Source organism: Rhinatrema bivittatum, chromosome 4 (genome assembly GCF_901001135.1).
Source record: "Rhinatrema bivittatum chromosome 4, aRhiBiv1.1, whole genome shotgun sequence".
Taxonomy (NCBI): Eukaryota; Metazoa; Chordata; class Amphibia; order Gymnophiona; family Rhinatrematidae; genus Rhinatrema; species Rhinatrema bivittatum.
The window spans coordinates 232,779,261-232,802,711 of record NC_042618.1 but is presented as its reverse complement, the minus strand read 5'-3'; the positions used below and the strand labels follow the sequence as shown (position 1 = coordinate 232,802,711).

At 44.9% G+C, this 23,451-nt stretch overlaps 1 protein-coding gene across 4 annotated transcripts in view; it reads right to left on the bottom strand.

The window, feature by feature from the left end:
* Positions 1–23,451, bottom strand: part of CACNA2D4 (calcium voltage-gated channel auxiliary subunit alpha2delta 4) — a 558,520-nt gene that overhangs the window by 119,600 nt on the left and 415,469 nt on the right. For all 4 annotated transcript variants that reach the window (XM_029599894.1, XM_029599895.1, XM_029599896.1 and 1 more), the window contains one exon: positions 12,339–12,400. In XM_029599894.1, coding sequence (XP_029455754.1) covers positions 12,339–12,400 — 62 coding nt within the window. The remainder of the gene's footprint in view (positions 1–12,338; positions 12,401–23,451) is intronic.

The window sequence follows — 23,451 nt, the reverse complement described above, 5'->3', positions numbered from 1 at the left end:
AGGTTACAGGTCAATGGAACAGTCATAGGATTGGTGAGGGGGAAGGGATTTCTGCTTTCTTTTTACTAAATACGTCTAGGAAGGCCATATAGGCCCGAGGAAAGCTGGTGGTTACCACAAGATATAAGGGTGCATTGGTGATAGGTGGAACAAAAGAGCAGAAGCAATGCTGGAAGCAGAGAGGCTCCAAGACTGGATATCTCCCATGCACCTGTCTACCACAGGACCATGTTGCTAAAGCAAGGGTAGACCCAGGCAGGGCTAATGGGTTGACAGAATTCTGAAGAACATAAAATGAGATTTGATGATACAGGAGACCCTCCCTGAAGGTTATGAGTCAGGTTACAACCAATATATTCTCAGGCAATGGTTCCCCATAAACTACAGAGATGTGAGTGGTCTGTGTAGCTGATTCACAGGGATGGCATGACACTATCTTTCTTCAATGAAATTCCCTGCCACCACCAAGTCAAGAAAGGCTTCGGTGTAGACACCTTCGGTGCCTGTTTGAAGATGGACAGGCAAGACAATCTGAGAAAGAGGAATTTTTCCGGAGGAAACAAGGGCTGCCTCCACAGTCAGCCCTAGGCGTTAGAGTTTCTTGGCTTCAAAGGACAGGTTTTAGCCTGGTGCTCTGAGACAGTAAAACAGAGGCACAGATTTTAGAACTGGTGTCAATTCCTCTCATTTTCCATCAAAAGACAGTGTCCCAATTGCATAGGTTCCTCCTGAGTGGGCAAGGGGTAGGATCTTTTGCTGGATTCAATAGAAGGTGCTGGAATCTGGGAGCCAGATGCGGTACTCTGCGGGAATAACCTCACTCCTGGGACCTCTCCTGGAAATGGACATCAATCTTGGTGCAGAAAGAAATCAGCCTGTCAAGAGATGTGGAACCTCTTTCCCAGTGAGTTCATCCTTGATCTGCGCAGCAAGGCCCTGCCAGAATACTGTGATTAGGCTCTCTTCATGCCCCCAAAGTCAAATTGTGTTCTGTCCCACCATTTGAGATCCCTGGCAGAGATACAGGAGGAAAGAGAGAAAGAGGAACAGGTCAGTTCTTCTAAGATCCTGTGGAAGTTTAGTAGGAATTTAGTTAGGTTCTAAGGGATCCCATTCTGCTCCCATAGCAGGGATGCTCAGGCCAACACCTGCCCGGTGAGGAGGTAGATAATGTAAGCTGTTTTAGCCCAGTCCATCGGGAAACTCCCAGATTGCAGCTCAAAAATAATCTGGCACTGGTTCAGGAACCCTCTGCAAGTTTTGGGGTTTCTGTCTTAACGTGGTGGTGGCAAGAGACGTATGTCTAATGTCACAGTTGAAAGTTGCTGCGCTGGAGAAATCTGTGCTGCAACTGGTAGTGGCACAACGAACAGAGGATGGACCAGAGTACCCCCAGTAGTATGGAATCCAGGTAGTTGCATAAGGTTTGCATGGACCCTGTGAGCTGCTGAATTTGCAAGGCCAGTCCTTGCAAGAGCTGGAGTGCCAGTCAATCAGTGGAGCTCATGGCCTTCTGTTTCAAAGTGAGGGTTGTGAGCCCTTGGGCCGCTGTTAAGTTGGTACTGCCTATCTTGTGCAAGCACAAAAAAACCTTAACAGGCGGCAGCTGATATGCCACAAGACAAGATCTTCTATCTGACCAGTCACCTCCCCTTTGGGTTGAACTCGCAGGTTCTGGAGGCCAGCAGGGCTTTTTCAGGCTGGGTAGAAGAAGCAAAGTCAGTGGCCAGGCTGAGGCCGAGCCAGGCAGAGAGCACAGTGGAATTAATTTCCAGGCTAAGGTTAAGGCAGGTGGACAGCAAATCAAAATCAAGGTCCAGGCTAAGGTCAAAGCAGGTGGAGAGCAAAGTGAAGTCAAGGTCCGGGCTAAGGTCAAGGTAACGAGAACTTAGGCTAGGGGGATAAACATAACAGGACAGACAGAAGAGGGCAAGGCTGAAACAAGACAGAAACACACAGGAACAAAACCAGAAACAAGGCAGGAACAACTAGCACTACAGAACGCGCAGAAGACCTGTTGTGAAGATACTGAAAAGTGGCACCGGGCTTCCTTTTATATGAGACAGGATGTGATGTAACTTGTGCATATTACAGGAAGTCCAGCTATCAGGCCTTATAAAGCAGGCTTAGGAAATGCAGGAAGTTCAGCCATGTTCTAGGGATGCAGCACGATGCTGGAGGCACTTCAGACTAGACGTGAGGGCGTTACACCACTTGTACTGCATTTCATGCATCTATTATCCCTTTAGAGAAGAAAATTTTCTGGTGTTAATCCTGAGTCTACCCTCTCCCCATTCTTTGTTCTACTTCTAAACTGTTTCTACACTACAACCCAGATCTAATAAGAATATCTTTTGTCATCAGATTCCATATTCTCTGGCATGGGTACTTCATACCTGCTGCAGTGTCACAGCACTGTAACCCAACCTTTCAGGAGACCCATTCCAGAACCAAGGAGGCATGTTCATTTTCTGTACTCTTGGGGGCCAATTTTCAAAGGGGTTAGGCTCCTCATTTTTAGAGATAGGCTCTTAAATTGGACCTTTTGAAAATTTACCAGATTGTATTTTGACAAAACAACAGCTTTTATTCTGTCAAGACAACTCATAGAGCACCACACAAGCAGAGTGAATTCCTTACTACGGTAGTATATAGATATTGAGGTCAATTTTCAAAAGGTTTAAGCTCCTAAATTTTGGAGTCAGTCTCCTAAATTGGCCCTTTTGAATATTTACTAGAGCTGAGCACTAATTTTCACCGAGTTAGGGCACCTAACTTGGAAGCTTAAATCTAGACAAATGAATAGTAGTGTAACACTAGCACAAGAATTGGTGAACCGCTGGTACCAAAGGGTGATTGGTGCAGCCCAGTGGCCAAACCCATTAGGCTCACCTCGTCAGCTGTGCCCTGTAGCAGAACAGACTGGTGCTTCACCTATACTAGCCGCCTTTCTCACAGGTTGAGCCTTTGGGTTCTGGAAGCTGGCAGATCTTAGGTGGGTCTCTAGGGCGAAGGCAAGAACAAGAGACTAAAAGCCAAGTAGAGGTGAGGGCAGGCAGCAGACAAGAAGAATCAGACAGTCCAGAGGACAGGGCAGGCAGCAGACAAAGATAGTCAGAGTCCAGAGCAGAGGTCAGAATCCAGGAAGTCAAGCCAAAGGAGGCTGAGACAAAATGAGGCAAAACAATACAAGACTGGGGAAAGGCATGGATAGGAACAGGACAGTACGAAGCAAAGAAGCAATAGAGCAAAGAAAATGCAAGGCAAGGCAAGGTAAGGACTCAGGAACAAGGCAAGAGAAAAAGGCAGGACTGGAACACAGGAACAAGGCAAACCGCACAGAAGAGAAAGGCACATCAGGAGACCTGTTGTTGAGGTGAGGAACTACTGTGGGGCCTGGGCTTAAGTAGGACAGGTGACATCATCAGGAGGCGCCATTCAGGTTCTTCCTGCCATTGTGTGCATAATACGTGCACACATGCACATGCCCCTACAGGGAGGTCAGGCGCGGCAGCATGTTGGCTGGAACTGGTGTTGCTCCTACTGCATGAGAGCGGGTGAGTGCCACGAATCCTAACAAGTATTCCTTAATTTAGGGTCCTAAGCAAAGCTGTAGCCAGGTAATTTGGCACCTTATGCCAAATGAAAAAGTGTGCCTCCTCTGCTACCTCTTCCCCAGACTGCTGCCACCACCACCACCATCCTCTCTCTGCTCCCCTTCACCATCATTAACATCCCCATTGCATCCCCCAGCCACAACCATCAACATCCCCCTCCCCCCAGCCAAAACCAACATCCCCCTCTCCTCTCCCCAGCCACCCCACGCCTCTCTCCCTTTACAACCAATAATGGCTCCCCCCCTCAAACATATGATCATTAAGACCCCCCCCCCAAACACAGGTAATGAAACAGTATAACATAGTAACATAGTGGATGATGGCAAATAAAGACAAAAACAGTCCATCCAGTCTACCCAGCAAGCTTTTTTTTTTTTTTGTAGCAGCTACTGATCCATTCAGACTACCTTCAAAGGTAATAGCAGCTGCTGTTCTGTGCAAGCTACCCTGAAGCCCTCTGTTAAGGCTAATAGCAGCTGCCACTCCATACAGGTCATCCCCAAACACTCTGTTGGGATAATAGCAGTTGCCATTTTGTGCAGGTCACCCCCAAATCCTCAGTCAAGGCTAGTAGCAGCTGCTGATCTGTGCAGGCCATCCCTAAGCCTTTAGTTAAGGCTAGCAGAAGCTGTGACAAGGCAATGGCTGGGGCCAAAGAGATGACGGGGTGCACAGGGCGAGGCATAACCAGCAGAATGAAGGAAGTATTCATGCCACTGTATAGATCACTGGTGAGACCTCTCCTAGAATATTGTGTCCAGCATGTATCTAGCAAACCTGTCACACCAAAAACAATGCTTACTCCCAGAATTCAAAAAGCAATAACCCTCTCTATGAAAAAAAGTAGCTCTGCAAATATTACAACAATAAGCCTCGTAAAAGGAAAACACAAGCTGTGCTGCAATAAATACTTGCATAGAGACTACACACTAGCAGAATCCCTCACCATGGTCACATGCACTCTAACCAAATAGAGAATAAGGGATCACACATTTTAAATGTTAAGATTAAAACTGAAATGGGAACCCCATGAAGCGTGCAGTACAATGCTGGAGAAATACAAATAGAAATGCATTTTCCCTTGTACTGAGGAAAGCACAAATATTAAGAGATGCACATTCCCAAAGCTGACTTATTCCAGTCACTAAAGTGAAAATAGATTGTTTTATTCTACCTTTGTTGTCTGGTTATCTTATTTTTCTAGACGTGTGGTCTCTTTTTTTTTTTTTTCTTTTCTCTTCTCTAATCCCTTTACCAGGGTCCATTTTCTATTTCTTCTCACTCCCAATCTTCTTCACTTCCTCTCCTATTGATTTTTCCCTTTTCATCTCATTTTGCTTCATTTCTCTCTGCTCTGTTTTTTTAAATCTCTTCTTCACTATCCACTGATCTATTTCACCCCTCCACCCTTTAGTTCTCCCCTCATTTCCCCTTCTCTCTCTCCCCCTCCCCCTCATTGCTTAACCTCCCTTCCCTCCCCTCCCCAACATCTCCTTTCTCTCACTCTTCCCTCTCCTTCCACCATCTTTCTCCTCTCTTCCCCTCCCAGCATCTCTCCCCTGCAGTATCTCCCCCTCTCTTTTCTACCTGCAGCCTCTCCCCACTACATATCTCCCCCTTCCCCCCCTTCCCAGCATTTCTGTCCTCTTCCCCCATTTCTAGTATCTCTATCCCCCCCACACACTTCCCAGCATCTCTCTCCTTTCTCTTCACCCCAATTCCCTGCATCTCTACCTTCACCTCCCCCTTTTCTTATCATTTATCCCAACTCCCTCCCCCAGCATTTCTCTCCCTCCCTCTCTTTCCAGGCTCTGCGGGCCTGGTGGGAGAGCGTGTGCAGTCTTTCCTCCCATCCTTCTGTGTCTTTACCACTTCATTCTGGTGCAGTTCCTGCCATGATAAAACTTGGAGCAGCTTGTAATTATTTAAACTAAAAGTTTGCCAACGGGGGAGAGAGAACAGGGGGAAAGAGGATTGCAGCACCGCCAATTCCTGCACTGCAGCCCTAGGCTAGCAATGGCACTGGTCTTAAGTTTTAGGGCTCCTAAATGTATGTGAATTATCAGCAGAAAACTTAGAGGCCAATAATCAAAAGCAATTGTCTGAAAAACCCCTGGATGCATTAAGCCGCAACGTTTTATCGCAGGAGGGATGTCTGGATAGTGAGGCCTCTCCTCTGAAAAAATATTGCAGCTCAAGGGCTCATTGTTTTTGTCTCGCAGTCAAATGCCGCAGGGCAAAATAACGCACATAGCGGCCCTTTAACAGGATGGCGGCCCCAATCTCAAGGGAACACCAACGCCTTAAAGGGATTTTGGCCCACCCCAAAAAAAAAAAAAATCACAGCAAAGAGGGGCGTTTGAGCAGGGGTCAATGACGACGCCTGGCTCAACCCGGGACTGCCACTCGAGGCAGACCTGACTCCCTCCCCCCCAAACTGTAAAAACAGAAAATACGAGCCTGCATGGTGACAGCCCGGGCCTCCCCCCAGTCCAATATTAAATCTTAGGGTCCTGGACCCCCTCCCAACCCGCAGTCCATTAAGAAAAATGAACTGCAGACCCTGGCCCCCCCCTTCCCACACCCCCCACTCCCCAGGTTCAAATCATAGTCCTGGCTCCCACTTCTCCCGTGTCGAGGACGAGTTCAACTTCACAATCAGGAACTAAGACTTCATTTGAAGATTTGGGGGTGGCTGAAGGGGGAGCTGGGGCCCGGAATCCTGTTTTGTGATTTTTACTTTCTGGGGAGGGGGGTGGGTATGAGAAGGGTGGGGCTGGGACTATGATTTGGACTCGGGTGGTGGTGGTGGTGGGGGGAGTCAGGGTATGGGACGGGTGCCGGGGTCTGCACTTCATTTTTATTGATGGACTGGGTGGGGTGGGGACCGGGACCCTAAGATTTAATATTGGGCTTTGGAGGGGGCTGGGGCCATCGCTGGAACATTTTTTCTATTTTTATAGTCTGGGGGCGGGGTCAGGGCCACCTCAAGTGGCAGCCCCCAGTTGAGCCGGGGGATCAGTACTGATCCCCCGGCTCAACCTCCCCTCTTTGCTGCAATGTAATTTTTTTTTTGCCGCCTCTTTATGTGAGGCAGGAGCCTCGGGACCTACGTTAGGTTCCTGGGCTTCTCCCGCCTCACATGTACCGCTTTTCCAAGGGGTGTTATTTTATCATGGCTGACCACCTTCTCAGTCGGCCCCGATACAATATCGGCATAGGACTGCCTATACCTTACCTTCTTTGCATGCATTTGCATTATTCATATATGCAAACTGCATGCAAAGAAGATCACTGTTATAGGGGATCAAACCTGGGCGGGGAAATGCAAAATATCGCGGATATCGCACCATATGCGCAAAATGATGCGTGTTAGAGCACTACCGCGGCTTAATGCAGCTCCCTATAACTTTGGGATTTAACCAATCTAGGAATCTAGGAGCATGGCTTGACAACCAACTTAACCTAAAAAAATTCATTAACACAACCACCAGGGATTGCTTCTTTAAACTACAGGTCCTAAAGAAGCTAAAGCCACTCCTTCACTTCAATGACTTTCGCCTCATTCTTCAATCCATTATTTTTTTGAAACTTGATTACTGCAACTCAATCTTACTTGGCCTCCCCTCTAACAGCATCAAACCCCTACAGATGGTACAAAATACCGCAGCCAGAATCCTAACTAACACTAATAGAAGAGACCATATTACCCCCATCTTGAGCTACCTCCACTGGCTACCCATCAAACAGAGAATCCTATATAAAACCTTAACCATCATTCACAAAGCAATCCATAACGCCGCACCTATATCTCTACAAATTCAACTTCAGCCACACTTATCTTCCAGACCCATCAGAAGCGCCTACAAAGGCACATTAGTCGCAGCTCCTGCCAAATCAACACTAAGAAAAAGAGCACTCTCCACTGCAGGACCACACCAATGGAATGCGCTCCCACCAGACCTACGACTCGAACCCAATCTACCAGAATTCAAAAAAAGGTTAAAAACCTGGCTCTTCAGGCAAGCATTCCAATTCCCAGAGTGTAACTAAGCACCTCCTCCTGTCTTTCAGATCCAACCATTGTAGGGTGTCACGAATAGCTTGACACTTAACTTCTTACACGTACTTGCTTATTCGCAATGCCTATTTAACATTTAACTATTTAAAATTGCCTACTTAACAGTCATTTAACAGAGGACATATTATATAACCGTTGCAGTCGATATACGCTACTAAAGTCCATTGTAAAAAGGGGAACACACACATACTATTCAAAACACGAACAAGGTTATTTATTATTTGTTAAATATTATTGATATTTCACTGTTCCTTGTAATAATGTTCATTGGTTGATTGTTATTGTTCAATGTTCTATGTAAAAAACCCTGGTCTAACCTCCCAGACCAGGGCAACCTTTTTGTTACTTGTAAACCGGATTGATTTGTATTGCATACAGGAATTCCGGTATATAAAAATTAAAAATAAATAAATAAAATAAACCAGATAAACCTGGGGATTTAATATTTTCCCCTAATGACTGGATGAGTTTTACCTGGGTAAGTTATTATGCGGCTAAGCTGCATAAAAAAAGAGGCAGTGCAAGGACATTCTGGGCGAGGGGCTTAAATTTCGCCGGGTAAGTCTGGTCATGGTGGAAATCAGTCCTAAGTTATCCAAGTAAAGTTGATCTAAATAACTTAGAACAGGGGTACGAAATATCGCTCCTGGAGTGCCACAACCAGGTCTGTTTTTCAGGACATCCGCAATGAATATGCATGAGATATATTTGCATGCATTGCCGCCACTGTATGCAAATATATCTCATGCATATTCCTAGTGGATGTCCTAAAAACAAAAGCTGCTGGTGGCACTCCAGGACCGAAGCTGCCTACCCTTGACTTAAAACTTAACTCGTTTTATTAAGTATATAGCCAGTTAAGAAAGAAAAAAAACCAAAACAAAACAAACTCTTGACCAGCATACCTGATCACCCTCCTCCTTCCCCAAAAGAATTTAGAAATATAGAAACATGACAGCAGAAAAACACAATATGGCCCAGCCAGTCTGCCCAACCGTCCAATTAATTTAGCATTATAATTCCCATCACTTCGTCAGAGAATCCCATGTATTTATCCCATTCTTTCTTGAATTCAGATACTGTTTTGGTCTCCACCACCTCCACTGGGAGGCTGTTCCATGCATCCACCACCTCTCTGTAAAGAAATATTTCCTAAGATTACTCCTGCCTCTACCCCCTTTTAACCTCATCTCATGAACCCTTGTTCTAAAGCCTCCTTTCCATTGAAAGAGACTCACCTCCTGTACATATAAACCTTTGAGATATTTGAATGTCTCTATCATATCGCCCCGATCTCACCTTTCCTCCAGGGTATATATGTTTAAATATTTAAGGCTAACCCATTGCTTTAGAGAACGAAGACCGCTGACCATTTTAGAAGCCACCCTCTGGACCGACTCCATGCGGGGGCAATGCGCTTGATTCCACGCTCCCTCCACCTCCCCCAAAAGAATTAAAATAAATCATGGGTCATAGCAGCCTGATGTCCCCCCCCCCTCCCCTGGGATATTTAAATTAGAAGAATGGCTTAAAGGCCTCTCCTCCCTGAACCCCACCCTCCATAGCAAGGGTTCTCAACCCAGTCCTCAGGACAATACTAGGCAGTATCAGGAGATCCACATTGAAATATTCATAAGAGAGATTTGCATGTAATGGATGGGGGCAGTGCACGTAAATCTCTCTCGTGCATATTCATTGTGAATCTCCTGAAAACCTGACTGGCTTGGTGTGTGCTGAGGACCGGGTTAAGAAGCACTGCTCCAGCATCTTTACCTGATAGCAAATGTCAGTAGCATACACCATCAGTGCTGCTGCTATTAGCACAACGGAGGATGCCGCTGGGAGCACAGAAAAACAATACTGGCTCTCCCAGCATGGCCTGAGGGTTTTGTGGGGCTCTGGGTGAGGTGGGGGGTAGGAGTATGTTTGCCAGTGTGGCAGGAGGGTGGGGTGGTGGAGGAGGGTGTAGAGAGCCATTCTCATAATTTAAATATCTTGGGGGTGGGCTGACCTTGGGCCGCTATGGCCCATGATGTTTTTTTAAATTCTTTTGGGGGATGGAGAAATGGTGGGAGATTGGGCCTGCTGGCTCAGAGTTCTTTTTTTTTTTTACTTAATACAGCCAGTTAAGTTCTAAGCTATCCGGGTAAACGTTCCCAGATCCAGAAATATTCCGTGTCGCAGCCAAAGTTATTTAAATAACTTTAGCCATGTATATTCAGGGGGAGATTGCTAACTTAACTGGATCACTTGCCTGCTCCCCGGCTTCCTTAAATACGAACATCTTGGACTCCTAAATTGGCTTTAAAAAAGCACCTTACTTAGGGTCAGATTCATTGAGGCTTTTCTCCTATTTTGTGGCTATGGGAAAAACCCTTAGTGGATCTGGTACTTAGGGACCTAAATTTAGAAGCTCAGTTGGTTGTTTTTTTTTTTAATCAGCCTCATTACCTGTTACTTAATGTGTTCAACTGAAAATTATGGTTTTGATGCCCCTTTTTATTAAAGTACAGAAACTTCAGGCACTTTGTCACATATAAATGTATTTAAAAAACACCAGCACATTTACATTTCACCAGGTCTATGGTTGAAATGTTGCTCCTAAGATGCTGATAAATGTGTTTGTGTTTATTTCATGAACACATTCTTATGCATTGGAATGCCTGTATAATGTGTCCTTTTCAACTGTTTGCCATGTGGGGATTTTCATGGTTTCCATTTGTACCCAATTATTAGTCCCCTCTAATTTTTTCTTCCTTTCTTGTTTTTTTTTGGACAAGTTAGAACATAAGAAATTGCCGTACTGGGTCAGACCAAGGGTACATCGAACCCAGAATCCTTTTTCCAACAGTGGCCAATTGAAGTCACAATTATGTGGCTAGTATCCAAACATTAAAAAGATCCCAAGCTACTAATGCTGGTAACAAGCAGTGGCTATTCCTTATTGATTAACAGCAGTTTATGGACTTTTCCTCCAGGAACTTATCCAAACCTTTTTTAAAACCCAGCTACACTAACTGCCTTAAACACATCCTTTGGCAATGAATTCCAGAGCTTAACTATGTGTCGAATGAAAAATAATTTCTCCAATTTGTTTTAAATGTGCTACTTGCTAACTTCATGGGTGTGCCTTTTGTGGATTTTTAGTAGTGTGTGCTGGAGAAATATACATTTTTTCCTGTTTAATGACCAGTACTTTGTATCCCTAAGTAAAATATACAGTTTATGCCTAGTTATGGCAGTCAAATTCTGTTATAGCACATCTTTATAAAAAGTATCTTGGTTGCCATGTGAGGGATCAGTCTGTAGTGAAATCTCTGAAAATGTATCCAAAGTATACTTGAAAACAGTGGTTTCTGATATTTTAAGCTTTTTCCCCACTTCATCTGTGGCATGTACTCCTTTTTTTGGTAGATGTTCCTTACATGGAGGATTAAGAAACCTGGACCAGACCCAGCCTATCATGGTTGACATGGGTTGATAAGTAGCAACTGCTGCTTGGCAAACCTGTATAAAGTGATGTCCTAGACTGAGCCTCATTTTCAAAGGGTTTAGAGTCTTTAGTTTTGGAGTTAGGCTCCTAAATTGGTCCTTTTGAATATTTACTAGGGCCGACTACCCAAATTTAGGTGCCTGCTTTCGCTAGGCTTCTAAATCTAGGCCCCTAAAAAGGGGGTGGCTATAGGGGCAGAGTTAGAGTGGAGAAACAAAGTTAGGGGCTTAGCTCTGATTTTCAGAACTAGGCACCGAACTTAGAAGCCTCAATCTAAGAAAATGAATAGCAGGCCTAAAGACCAAGAGGCTGATATTAAAAAAAAAGCTGAGCTCCAAAATTTATTTCCCCAGGGCCTGGATTTTCTAAAATCGCAGGCCTTAGTGAATCGCGCAGTACCGGGGGGCGGGCCTGCGAAAGCCGGCAGCGATCGCACCACCGCGGTGCTATTGCTGCCGGCTTTCGCAAACCAATAGCACCACCGTGAAAGGTGGTGCTATTGGGCGCGTTACTGGTTGCGATAAGGGGCCTTACCTTTTCACCGTCAGCGATGTCTTTGCCGCGTCCGCCCCGGTGCCAACTCCACCTCGATCTAGCTAGCGCACGCGAAAAGGGACTTTTCGCATGCGAAAGCTATAGAAAATGACCCACTAAGTTAGGCACCTATTTTCAGCCGAACTTAAGTGGCGAAGTTTTCAACTGAAAATTCACATGAATGAACATAAGGCAAAAAGTATGGCACCCAGACTACATATAGGATCTGTGCTTTGCTTATTCCAGTAAACAAGGTAAAAATGTCCCATGTACAGTGCCCTCAGGTTCCTAGGCTCATGTGGTCAGAGTATGGCGGGGCTCCCTTGCCTGGCCACAGCAGAGTAAGAATGAGTGCAGGCCCTGGCAAGAGAGAAAAATCAGCACTGGGAAAAAGGTTTTTTTTAAAATTCCCTTCTGCAATTTTTCCTGACTTGCTGCTGGCAAATATATATATATATATAATCCTTACAAATATCCGAGCAGTATTTCAGTTTCCAGGAATGTAGAACTTGTGTTTTGTATATGTTGTTAAATTATATATCATTGCTGGGCATCTTCTCCTGAATTCTGGATCCTTCATAAGGGATCTGTGTAGAATTAGATTGGCTCCTACCTGCTTCAGTGCTGTCCAGAATTTGCCTTGTAGTAGTTCCAATTTGATTTGCACGCCCACAGCTGAAGGAAGACAAAGGGATGTGAAACATAAAAAAAACACCCAAGCATATTTATACAGAACTGAAGAAAATCACCACTTGTTGGCACGGTTAAATGAAAAGCTGAGAAATGAGTCAGAATGCCCAGGAGTCAAACAAGATTAGGCCGTTTTAATTAGTTGTGCTGGGGCTGAGGGTAGGAGCAAGATAAAAGAAGTCTGAAGGTCATTTCTTGCTATATTGAGGCTAAGTGGATTAATGATTTATCCATGGACCATGTTGGGATTTACCGGGTACGTGTGATCTAGATTGGCCACTGTTGGAGAGGGGATGCGGGGCTTCATGGACCTTTGGTCTGACTCAGCATGGCAATTTCTTATGTTCATGATGGTGCAAATTTCTACAAGCTAACAACAAAAACAAAAAAATTATAAAATGCTCAACTAGTAGAGCTAAGCATGAAGGCAGCAATTCATGTACATGAAAGTACTGACTGCAAAACTTCTACTGGATGCCTTCGGCATGATGGATATATACCAAGTCAAATGCCATGTGTGAGAATTCTTCAGTCGCAGATCATTTTTAGGAATCATTCATCATTGCAAAGTGCCTGTGGTTTTCCCAGTGTCTGTCTGTCCGACTGTCCACCCACATGTATTGGGAATCTCTCTGTAGATGGATTTGGCTGAAATTGGGTACTAGAGAGGCCAATTTTCAAAGGGTTTGGGCTCCTAACTTTCAGATCGATCCAGTAAAGTGCGGCCGCGTTTACCCCGCTCCTAACTCGCGTTCTACTCACTTTCCGGCCGCGTTAGCCCTTCCTGCGATACACTATCCCCTTTAACCTACTCCTACCGCATCCTAAAATCCCCGGGCAACCCCTTCCGCACGCGGCATGTATATTGCATGCAAACGATCGAATTAGCTATTCCCTACCATCCAGTAACGCGCGCCCCGACTATCGCTTTTTTACCCTGCCGTTTTGCCGCGCGTTTAACCTGCTAACTTACCGCCTACCCCTACCCATGCGTTAGAGGCAGGGGTAGGGGTAGGCGGCAAACTTTCCCCCAGCCCTCGCTCTCCTGCCCTGGCCGCGTCCATGGGTGCTGGTCTCCGGGGCCCTTTTGAAAATTTACTAGCGCTGAGTCCTAAGGTGACAGTAGGCAGCCAACTGTTTCACCCACTGCAGCAATAATGTGGACAGCCTGCCAGGAGATAACCAGGCCCATACTCCTCCCATTCCCCTATTATTTTACTAGGTGCCTAAAAAGGGCAGAGTTAAGGCGGGGAAGCAAATTATCAGGGTAGATAATTATGTGGTATCTTTAATAATTAGGGGAAGTATTTGCTGGGTTATCTCCTGAAAGGCTGTCCACATTACTGCTGCAGTGGGTGAAACAGAGAGAGAGAGAGAATATCTTTATAAGGCTCTCATATAAGTAAACTATTTATACTACTGTGAGGGGGCAATTTGTAACTCAGGGTGAGGTTCTGGTGGTAGGCTAAGTTTTGGAGGGCAGTTTTATACGCACAGTCAGAGGTATGAACAGCACAGAAGACATCAGTGAAGATTTTATGTGATTTGGTGTGATGAAAGGTTAAATCCCGCGATAGCATGCGTTACGCTATTGCACACAAGGTTAAGCACCCCTCATTTTCATAAACTCTGCCCAAACTCCTCCCATTTGACTAAAGTTTTTAAATTTGCATATGCATCTTGCGATGTGTTATTTATCACATGTGTTAGGGTGTTATCACGGGTGTTAAGGCCCCGACGCGATTTGATGAATGACCCCCTTAGAGGCCTAAATTCAGGTGCACGGCTTTTTTTTTTAAAATTTTCAGCCCCAGAGTGTTTTATTGAGGCGCCAACAACACTTCTGCCAAATTTCAGCCAACTGAGCCAAAAAGAAGGGTTCCCTGATACACAGGAAAGTGGGACCATCCATGAACTGGCAAGAATGAGTAGAAACAAAAGCATAAAACACAAGATCATACAATATTTCTTCCTTGTGTCACTCTAGATAAGTTCACTTTTTAAACTTAAGAACATAAGATAATGTCATACTCTGGGCTGGTGCAAAGGTATTATGCGCCCTGTGGGGATACAGAAATAGTACCTGAATGTAATCCGCTTTGATGTACACTTTCAAGTGCCGAAAAGGGGAATATAACAATCTAAATAAATAAATAAATACACCTTTTGCCTTGCACCCGCCCCCCCCCCTCCCCGTTCCAGGCCCCTGCTCCGACCTCAGTCAATTACAGGCCGATACAGTAAGGGCGCGTAACAAAAAGTGCGGCAGTGCCGGGCGCCCGCTCGTTTGCAGCGCGCACAGTTCGGATCACATACCGCTCGATATAGTATTTAAATGGCATGCAAATGCAAGCCACGTCCATGAAGCGCAATCCATTTTACTGTATAGAGCGCTATACAGCGCCTATACAGTATCCTGGGTGCGCTGGTACCTGTCAGTCTTCTCTCCCCCCCCTTCCGAAGCAAGGTGCAGGGCGAAAATTGACTCGACATGTTATTAAAGCAAATAGAAATTGTAACAAAAGTAAACTTACTGCATGCTTCCAGCAGCCCCAGTCCTCTCTCCCCTCCTCACGAGGCGCCCATCGCGGCTCCCCTGCCTCCCGGGGGCAGCCAGCGGCGAAAGCTGCTTCCAGCAGCCACGCCAGCAAAGGTGCATGAACGCACGTCCAATTTGGGCGCTCAAGCAGCGAAGGCGCATGAGCGCACGCCATGACCTCGGAGGTCCACTCGGGCACTCAGGTCACGGCGTGCACTCATGCGCCTTCGCTGCTTGAGCGCCCAAATTGGACGTGCGTTCATGCACCTTTGCTGGCGTGGCTGCTGGAAGCAGCTTTCACCGCCGGCTGCCCCCGGGAGGCAAGGGAGCCGCGATGGGCGCCTCGGGAGGAGGGGAGAGAGGACTGGGGCTGCTGGAAGCATGCAGTCAGTTTACTTTAGTTACATTTTCTATTTTCTTTAATAACATGTCGAGTCTATTTTCGCCCTGTGCCTTGCTTCGGGAGGGGGGGAGAGAGGACTGGCAATACCCGATGCCCAAGCGTAGGAGAACCAGGCCCGGGCGTAGGAGAACCAGGCCACACCATGTTCATGTTACTCACTTGCTCCAACCCACCCACTTATTTGGCCGGAGCCTGCCTATTGCTGTCACATCCCTCTAACGCTAGGGTCAGGGTAGGCGGTAAATTAGCGGGTTAAAGCCGCGGCAAAACAGTTGGTTAAAAAGGCGATAATCGGGCCGCACATTACTGTATGGGAGGGAATAGCTGATCCGATCGTTTACATATCATATACATGCTGCGGGAGGAAAAGGATACGCGTTGATTTAAAGAAGCGGTAAAGATTGGTAAAAATGGATAGTGAATCGCGGGTTAGACTTACACAGCCAAATTGTAGGTAGAAAGCGGGTTAGAAACAGGGTAACCGCGGCCGCGCTTTACTGTATCAGCCTGTTAGATAGGCCCCCCTCTCTTATGCATACACACTTAGGCAGGGACGGCTCAAGGCAATCTGCTGCCTGAGGTGAGGGATGAGATAGCCCCCCACCTTCACCCAGTGTAAATATTACACTGGGTCCCAAAAACCAATACACCACCTACTGGGGAAACAATACAAACCCGATTACTATAGATCCCTACACAGAATCTACAAGCTAGCTGAATCTCTCATCTTGGTCACACGCACAGAACAGAGACAGACCCTCACCAAACACAGAATAAAGGATCACAAATTAGGCAAAAATTGAAATGGAAACCCTAAGAAGCCAGACTGTGTGTAATAATGGAAAACCAGAATCACCATGCCTCATAAAACAAATAAAATCAAGAGACATAAAGCATCAATTATAATAGTAAAGCCATACTAATAAAAGAATATTTTAAAACTACTGACAAATAGAATAACTTCTATTAATTAAAATCATATACATTTTTTTTTAAATTTCCCAAGCACCAATAAAATATTTCAAAACAGTACATATATCAAATAACACCCAATAATTAAAACTAATAAGGATAAAAAAAAGTCCTGCAGTCCATACCTGGGAACTCTTGATTTCCAGTCACCCTGAGATTTTTGAGGATTGGGGGGAGCCGCACACACTTCATTCTCTCTCATACATACCCATATTAATTCTTTCATACACTCCTTCACATGCTCTCACACACGCACTCCCACTCTCTCCCTCATTCACATGCTCTCACACACACTAACTCTTCTCATACACATGCAGGCTTTCACACACATATATGCAAGCTCGCTCTCTCATACACATGAAGGCTCCCTCTCTCTTGCAGACACAGGCTCTCACACACACGCAGGCTTGCTTGCTCTCTCTCTCATATATATATAAATGCAGACTTTCACCCAAACATGCAGGCCTCGCTCTCTCTCATACACATATGCAGGTTCTCTATCTCTCTTACCAGTGAAGAAACCAGAACCAATTTTTTTTTGGTGGGCTCAAGATTAACATGGGTGGGCAGTCCTAGTTTTATCGATAAATAATGCCTTAGAGTGCACCTGACAATGGATTTCTAAGTAGCCTGCAACAGCTGTTATGCATCATGAGTGAACTTGAAAAAATGCTAACTCACTTATTTCAAGCATGTACCAATAATAAAAAAATCTTTATTAATGCATATTAACTTATTTATTGCAGTTTATAAATACATAAGTAGAATATCATGTACAAAGCAAACAAAGTACATATAACAGAAACATCAGATACAATCATTTAATAAAACATATATCCATGTATTCTTTCATGAATCCTCTCTCCAGAAAGGCAGAGATCATCATATCTACAATAACATAATAATAATCATAATCAAAAGAATAGGTGTAGAACAGAATTAGGACGGTTCACATTACAACCAAACATGTAAAAAAATGTTTTCAAATTCTGGTGTCATCTCAGTAAAACAAACTCCCTGCAAAACAACAACAACAACAAAAAAGATATCCAGAGCCTTGTATACCAATCACAGCAATAATTCTCAGGATTCAAATAGCAGCAACCTTATTTAGGAAAAGGCAGCAATGCACATATTACACCAACCCTAAAACACTAATATACCAACTACTGGCCAAACAGAACAACCTGGACTGCTACATATCTCTGCAGAGAAACTAAACCTCAGTCACACACACTCAGAACACAGAATAACTCTTAACCTAATACAAAAATAAGGGACTACAAATTAGAAACAGAAATGTGTAGACAAAACCGAAATAGAAAGCCTAAGAAACCAAAATGAACAGTGGAACTTTAAAGAAAGAGCAAAATATAAAAAAATATAATTCACATTCCCAAAGATGGCATATCACAATTGTTAAAAACTCATCCTTTTTTTTTTTTTACCTTTGTTGTCTGATCTTATTTTTTCAAACAGTTGGTCCCGGTTTCTTTTTTCCACTTTCCCCTTGTTGGCCTTCTAATTTCTTTATCGGGGTCTCTTCTCTTTCTGATTCTTCACTCTTCTATCTTTCTTCTCTTCCTCCCTCCACCCCCACCCCACACTACCTCTCTCTTACAAGCTGTCTCATACACACACACACACACACACACACACAAGCTCTCACTCTCTCATGTTCTCCCACACACATAAGCTTGCACTCTCACAAGTTCTCCCATTCACACAAGCAAGCTTTCACTCACATGCTCTCCCATACACACAAACACGCTGTCCCATACACACACACAAACTCTCATCTCACATGCTTTCCCATACACACCCGCAAGTTCACTCTCAGATGCTTTCTCAAACACACATGCAAATGCACTCTCACATGTTCTCCCATACACACAGGCAAGCTCTCACTCTCACATGCTCTTCCACATACAAGCTTCCAATGCTCTCCCACACATACCCACAAGCTCTCACATGCTCTCCTCCCCAACACACAAGCTCTCACGTGCTCTCCTCCCCAAGACACAAGCTCTCACATGCTCTCTCCCCCCACACACAAGCTCTCATAAGCTCTCCCCCACCACACACTAGCTCTCATATGCTCTCTTCACACACACATACACACAAGTTCTCACACACACTTCCTGGCTTCCCCGATGATCTCCGATTTAATTCACTTCGGTCGCACCGTACGCAGCGGCCTTGCGGCCTCCTGCAATCAGTGGCCCTGCGGCTTCTCCCAGTTTCAGCTGTCAGTGGTTTGGACTCCACCGGTGACCCTACAGCCTCCTGCCATCTTCAGCCGCTGGCGGTTTGGACTCCGCCGTCAGCCTGCAGCCTCCTCTCAGCTTTAGCTGCCAGCAGCCCTGAGCTCCGGCCATCTTTAGCCGGGCAGCCCTGTGAGCTCCTGCCACTTTCAGCTGCCGGCGGTTTGGCCTCCGCCGGTGGCCCTATGAGCTCCTGCCATCTTCGGCCGCTGGCAGGTTGAACTCTGCTGGGCGGCCCCGCAGCCTGCTCTCTCTTTTTCTTTCGGATTTAGAGGGAGGCAACTAGCGCCCTATTGGCTGGCACCCCTGGCAATTACCCGATTGGTCTGCTCCTGCTCACTTGCACGCTGCTGTCTGCAGGCAGAGCAGGACTTGAAAATCTGTACAAGTTCCAGTTTTTCAGTGGGAATTGTGGACAGTTGGCACTTGCAACCCTATGGCGGCGGCCTGCAGTGTGAGGCGGACGCCACAGAGGCGTTCTGACAGAGGCATTTTTTGCCACCTCAAAAATCTGCCGCCTGAAGCAGCTGCCTCACCATACCTCATTACAGAACTGCCCCTGCACTTAGGTTCCTTGTCTCATTCACACAGCACCCTTACACAGGCTGTCTCCCTCTTTCTCACTAACACCATTGCCCGCTCATATACACACAATCCCTCTCAGTCTCACACACACACACACACACACACACACACACACAAATAGAGGCACCACTTGTGGCCTGCCGAGACTCTGCTTCTTTCGGCTGTGAGCAGAATGGGTGTTGCTCACAGCCTGCTGAGTGTCTGCATTTCTCAGCCGCAAGCAGGATGGGTGCTGCTCACGGCCCGCCCAGTTTCCGCCGCTTGCGGCCCACTGAGTCTCTACTCCTCTCAGCCATGAGTGGGATGAGCTCCACTCGTGGCCTCATATGGCTGCTCTTTGCCACCCCCTAATGGCTGGCACCCTAGGTGACCCCCTAGTTTGCCTATCGTGACGCACTGGCCCTGGCCATACTGGGTCAGTCCAAGAGTCCATCAAGCCCAGTATCCTGTCTCCAATCAAAGTACCTGGCAAGTACCCAAACACTAAATAGATGCCAAGGTACTAATGCTGGTAACAAGCAGTGGCTATTCCCTATTGATTAATAGCAGTTTATGGACTTCTCCTCCAGGAATTTATCCAACCCTTTTGTTAAATTAAAGTCATGAAGCACTATGTGTTCTCAGACAAGGCAAAAAAAAAGACTGAAAGTTCACACAATGTTCTTCCTCTGGCAAAATATCACAGATGATTTATTTTAATATTGATGACTCTTGCCAAACTAGGGGTGGAATGGATAGCAGAATAAAGAAAATTCAGGTTTTGACTGCATATTTCTATTTCTAGTTTGTGAACCCTTATTCTGTATTTGATTAGGGTCTGTGTTCTTTGTGTGTGTGACTGAAGTGACATATTCTGCTATCATGTAGGTTCTGTGTAGGGATCTATAGTAGTCCAGCTTGTTCTGTTTTCCCAGAAGGAAGTGTATTGGTATTGTAGGGCATGGTAGTGATAGAAGGACATTGTGTCACTGTTATTGAAGCAACAATATAATCTGAATGTTTTTTCTATAAGTAGTAAGGCCTAGCCAGCCATTTCAGAGATTATCTTGATAAATTTTGCTCACAGTCTATCCTAAAAATACAAAAATCACCGATGACACATTCATCAATCACTGACATGATTTCTGAAAGATATTTGTATTATATATAACAAAGTTAAATATTTATGATGTTTAATTTATGTGATTTTACATGATTATTCTGAGAAGGGTTGTGATGGAGATAGAATGGGCCTGATTTATTAAGGCATTTCTCCCATTCTATGTCTATGGGAAAATGGCTTGATGAATCAGGCCCAATGATTGTTAATTTAATTATTAATATCCAAAACTTGTCCTCTGGGGATTCCCAGCCAGACAGGTTTTCAGGATATCCACAACAAATAAGCATTATGTGGGAGAATGAATAGGGCTGTCTCAGGGCCTGTGTGCACATGCTGACTCTCAGTCCCTGTACTGATTTCATTTTAGGTTTTTGCGGCTATTACTGCACAAAGATCTACAGCATTGTAGCCCATGTAGCATAGCAAGAACAAGAGAGAAAGGTGAAGAGATGTCGATGGACAAGAGATGAAGAAGGGAGCCAGAGAAGAGACTGCTGCTTGTCAGGATGTTGGGGACAGAGGGAGCTACTGCTGCTGCTGGGCAGGGGGATAGGAGGCAGAGAGAAAGGGGCTGCTTCACTGTAAGGGGTTGTGAGGAAGAGGAGGCTTCTGTTGCTGATCAGGTTGAGAGAGAGAGAGGAACTGCTTGGTAGGGGCTGAGAAAGAGAGGGCTGTTTCTGGGCAGAGGATGAGGAGGAGAGAGAGGAAACGTATGACGTGCCCTGTATTAGACCAAGAGGCCCATTCAGAGGCGTAGCAAGTGTCTCCAGCGCTGGGGGCCAATTAATATTTATTTATTTATTTATTAAAGTCTTATATTTGCAGCTTCTTTGCATAAAACATTCAGTGTTGTCTCCCCTGTGGAGACCCCCCTTTCTCCTTCCCCCATCAACTGCCGATGCATCACCACACGGCACCACCATGTGGGGTCTCTTCACTGACGAGGGATGGGTACCACCCTGCAGGACAACTACTAACTTTTCTGCAGCCTTGTGCAATCAATTACTGGGCTGGCCCCTCCTCATTTTTGTTTTGTTTTGTTTTAACATTTAATTTGTATACTTTTACTAATCAGGGTCAGTGCAAGGGTATTAGGAACCCTAAGTGAATCTTACAGCTTTGTGCCCAGCCTTCCCCCTACCAAGATCCTCTCCACACACACAATTTCAAATTATGCATTTATAATAAAAGATGTTACATGAAAAACACACACTCCAAGTACAGTATTTTGAAGTATAACTATCGCAACAGCATTACATGTACTGCTTAGGTGTCAACCAGAAAACCCTGCATAAAAGCCAAAAAGACACTTGTAACACATATGGTTTCAGGACTATTATAACGCAAGTTGGGTGTGGGCTTGGTCTTCAGAAAGCCATGAGCAAAATAAACACAATTACATTATAATAAACATCTCATTCCAAAACAGCACTAACCTCCAGCACTCAAATAGTTATAACCCAATGAAAAGGTGACCCTGCAAACTTTACACTATGCCCTAAAACACCAATATACCTATTAAGAAAACAGAACAAACCAAGCTTCTATAGATCCCTACATAGAAACGACACATTAACAGAATATCTAACCTCAGACAGACCCTCACCAAATATAGAATAAAGTGATCATAAAGTAGTAATATAAACGTGCAGACAAAATTTGAACTGTAAAGCTAACAGGCCAGACTATGTATGCAGTGCAACAATGGAAAAACAAACATTACAATTTTTCATACAATATCAAACAATAAAATCAGGAAATATAAATCATCAATAGAAGTAAAACCATACTAATAAAAAGAATATTTCAAAAAAGCTGACAAAAAGAATAACATCCAATAATATAAAACTCAGCCTGGCACCCGGGGATCTTGGGCGGGCCACCCCCACCCCCACGCCACTGGGCCCATAGAGCCCAGCATACGGACTCCAACAGTGGTCAATCCCAGAAAGTAGATCCAATTTTTTGCTGCTCACGCTATATTGTAAGTGGTTGATCTCCTTGAGTCATCTGGTTAATAACTATTTATGGACTTTTCTTCCAGGAACTTGTCCAAACCTTTTTTAAACCCATCTATGCTGGTTGCTTTGACCACATCCTCCGGCAACAAATTTCACAGCATGATTTTTCATTGAGTGAAAAAATATTTTCTCCAATTTATTTTAAATCTGCTATTAGCGTCAAGGAAAATCCCTTAATACTAGTGTTATTTGAAAGGGTAAATAGCCATTCCCTATTTACCCATTCCATTCCACTAATGATTTGAAGAGCCCAAACCTGTTTAGTCTTTCTTCATAGGGGAGCTGTTCTAACTCCTTTACTATTTTTGTTGCTCTTATCTGTACCTTTTCAAATTCCGCTTTATTCTTTTTGAGATGACCAGTTCCAGCCACACCATTGATCTATACAGAGGCATCATGATGTTCTCCATTTTATTCTCCAAAGAATTCCTAGCATTCCGTTTGCTTTCTTGCCTGTTGCTGCACACCCAGCTGAATATTTCAACATACTATCCACAAGGACTCCAAGATCCTTTTCCTGGGTGGTTACTCCTAATGCTGAACCCATCATTGTATATCTAAAATTAGAGTTATTTTCCCTATGTGCACCACTTTGCTCTTGTCCACATTTAATTTAATCTGCCATTTAGATGCCCGGTTCTCCAGTCTGGCAATTTTCTTCTGCAGTTCCTACTGCCTGTGTTTTGTAAATTCAATCAATTTACTCATCTTTCCCCTTTTTTAGATCATTAATGAATAATTTGAACAACACTGATCCCAGAATAGATCCTTAGGGTACTTCTCTATCCACTTTTCTCTTTGTTTCCTGCCTTTTAATCTGTTACCAATCCACAGTGAGACATCTCCTATCCCATGGCTTTTAAATTTTCTGAACAGTCTCTCATGAAGGACGTTATGAAGTACCATCTGGAACACACTCTATAATGATCAGCTCTCCTTTATGCACATGCTTATTTACACCTTCAAAGAATTCTGGGCTGCTGGGCAAGAAATGGGTGTGATAGAGGGGACGCTGCTGGGTAAGGGGTAGGTAGAGAGAGAGAAGAAATGCTATTGAACAAGGAGTGGAGGAGGAGAAAGAGGGAGATGAGGGGAAGGAGTGGAGGAGGGGAAGGAGAGCTAGAGGGAAATGTGGGGCAAGCAGTGGGGA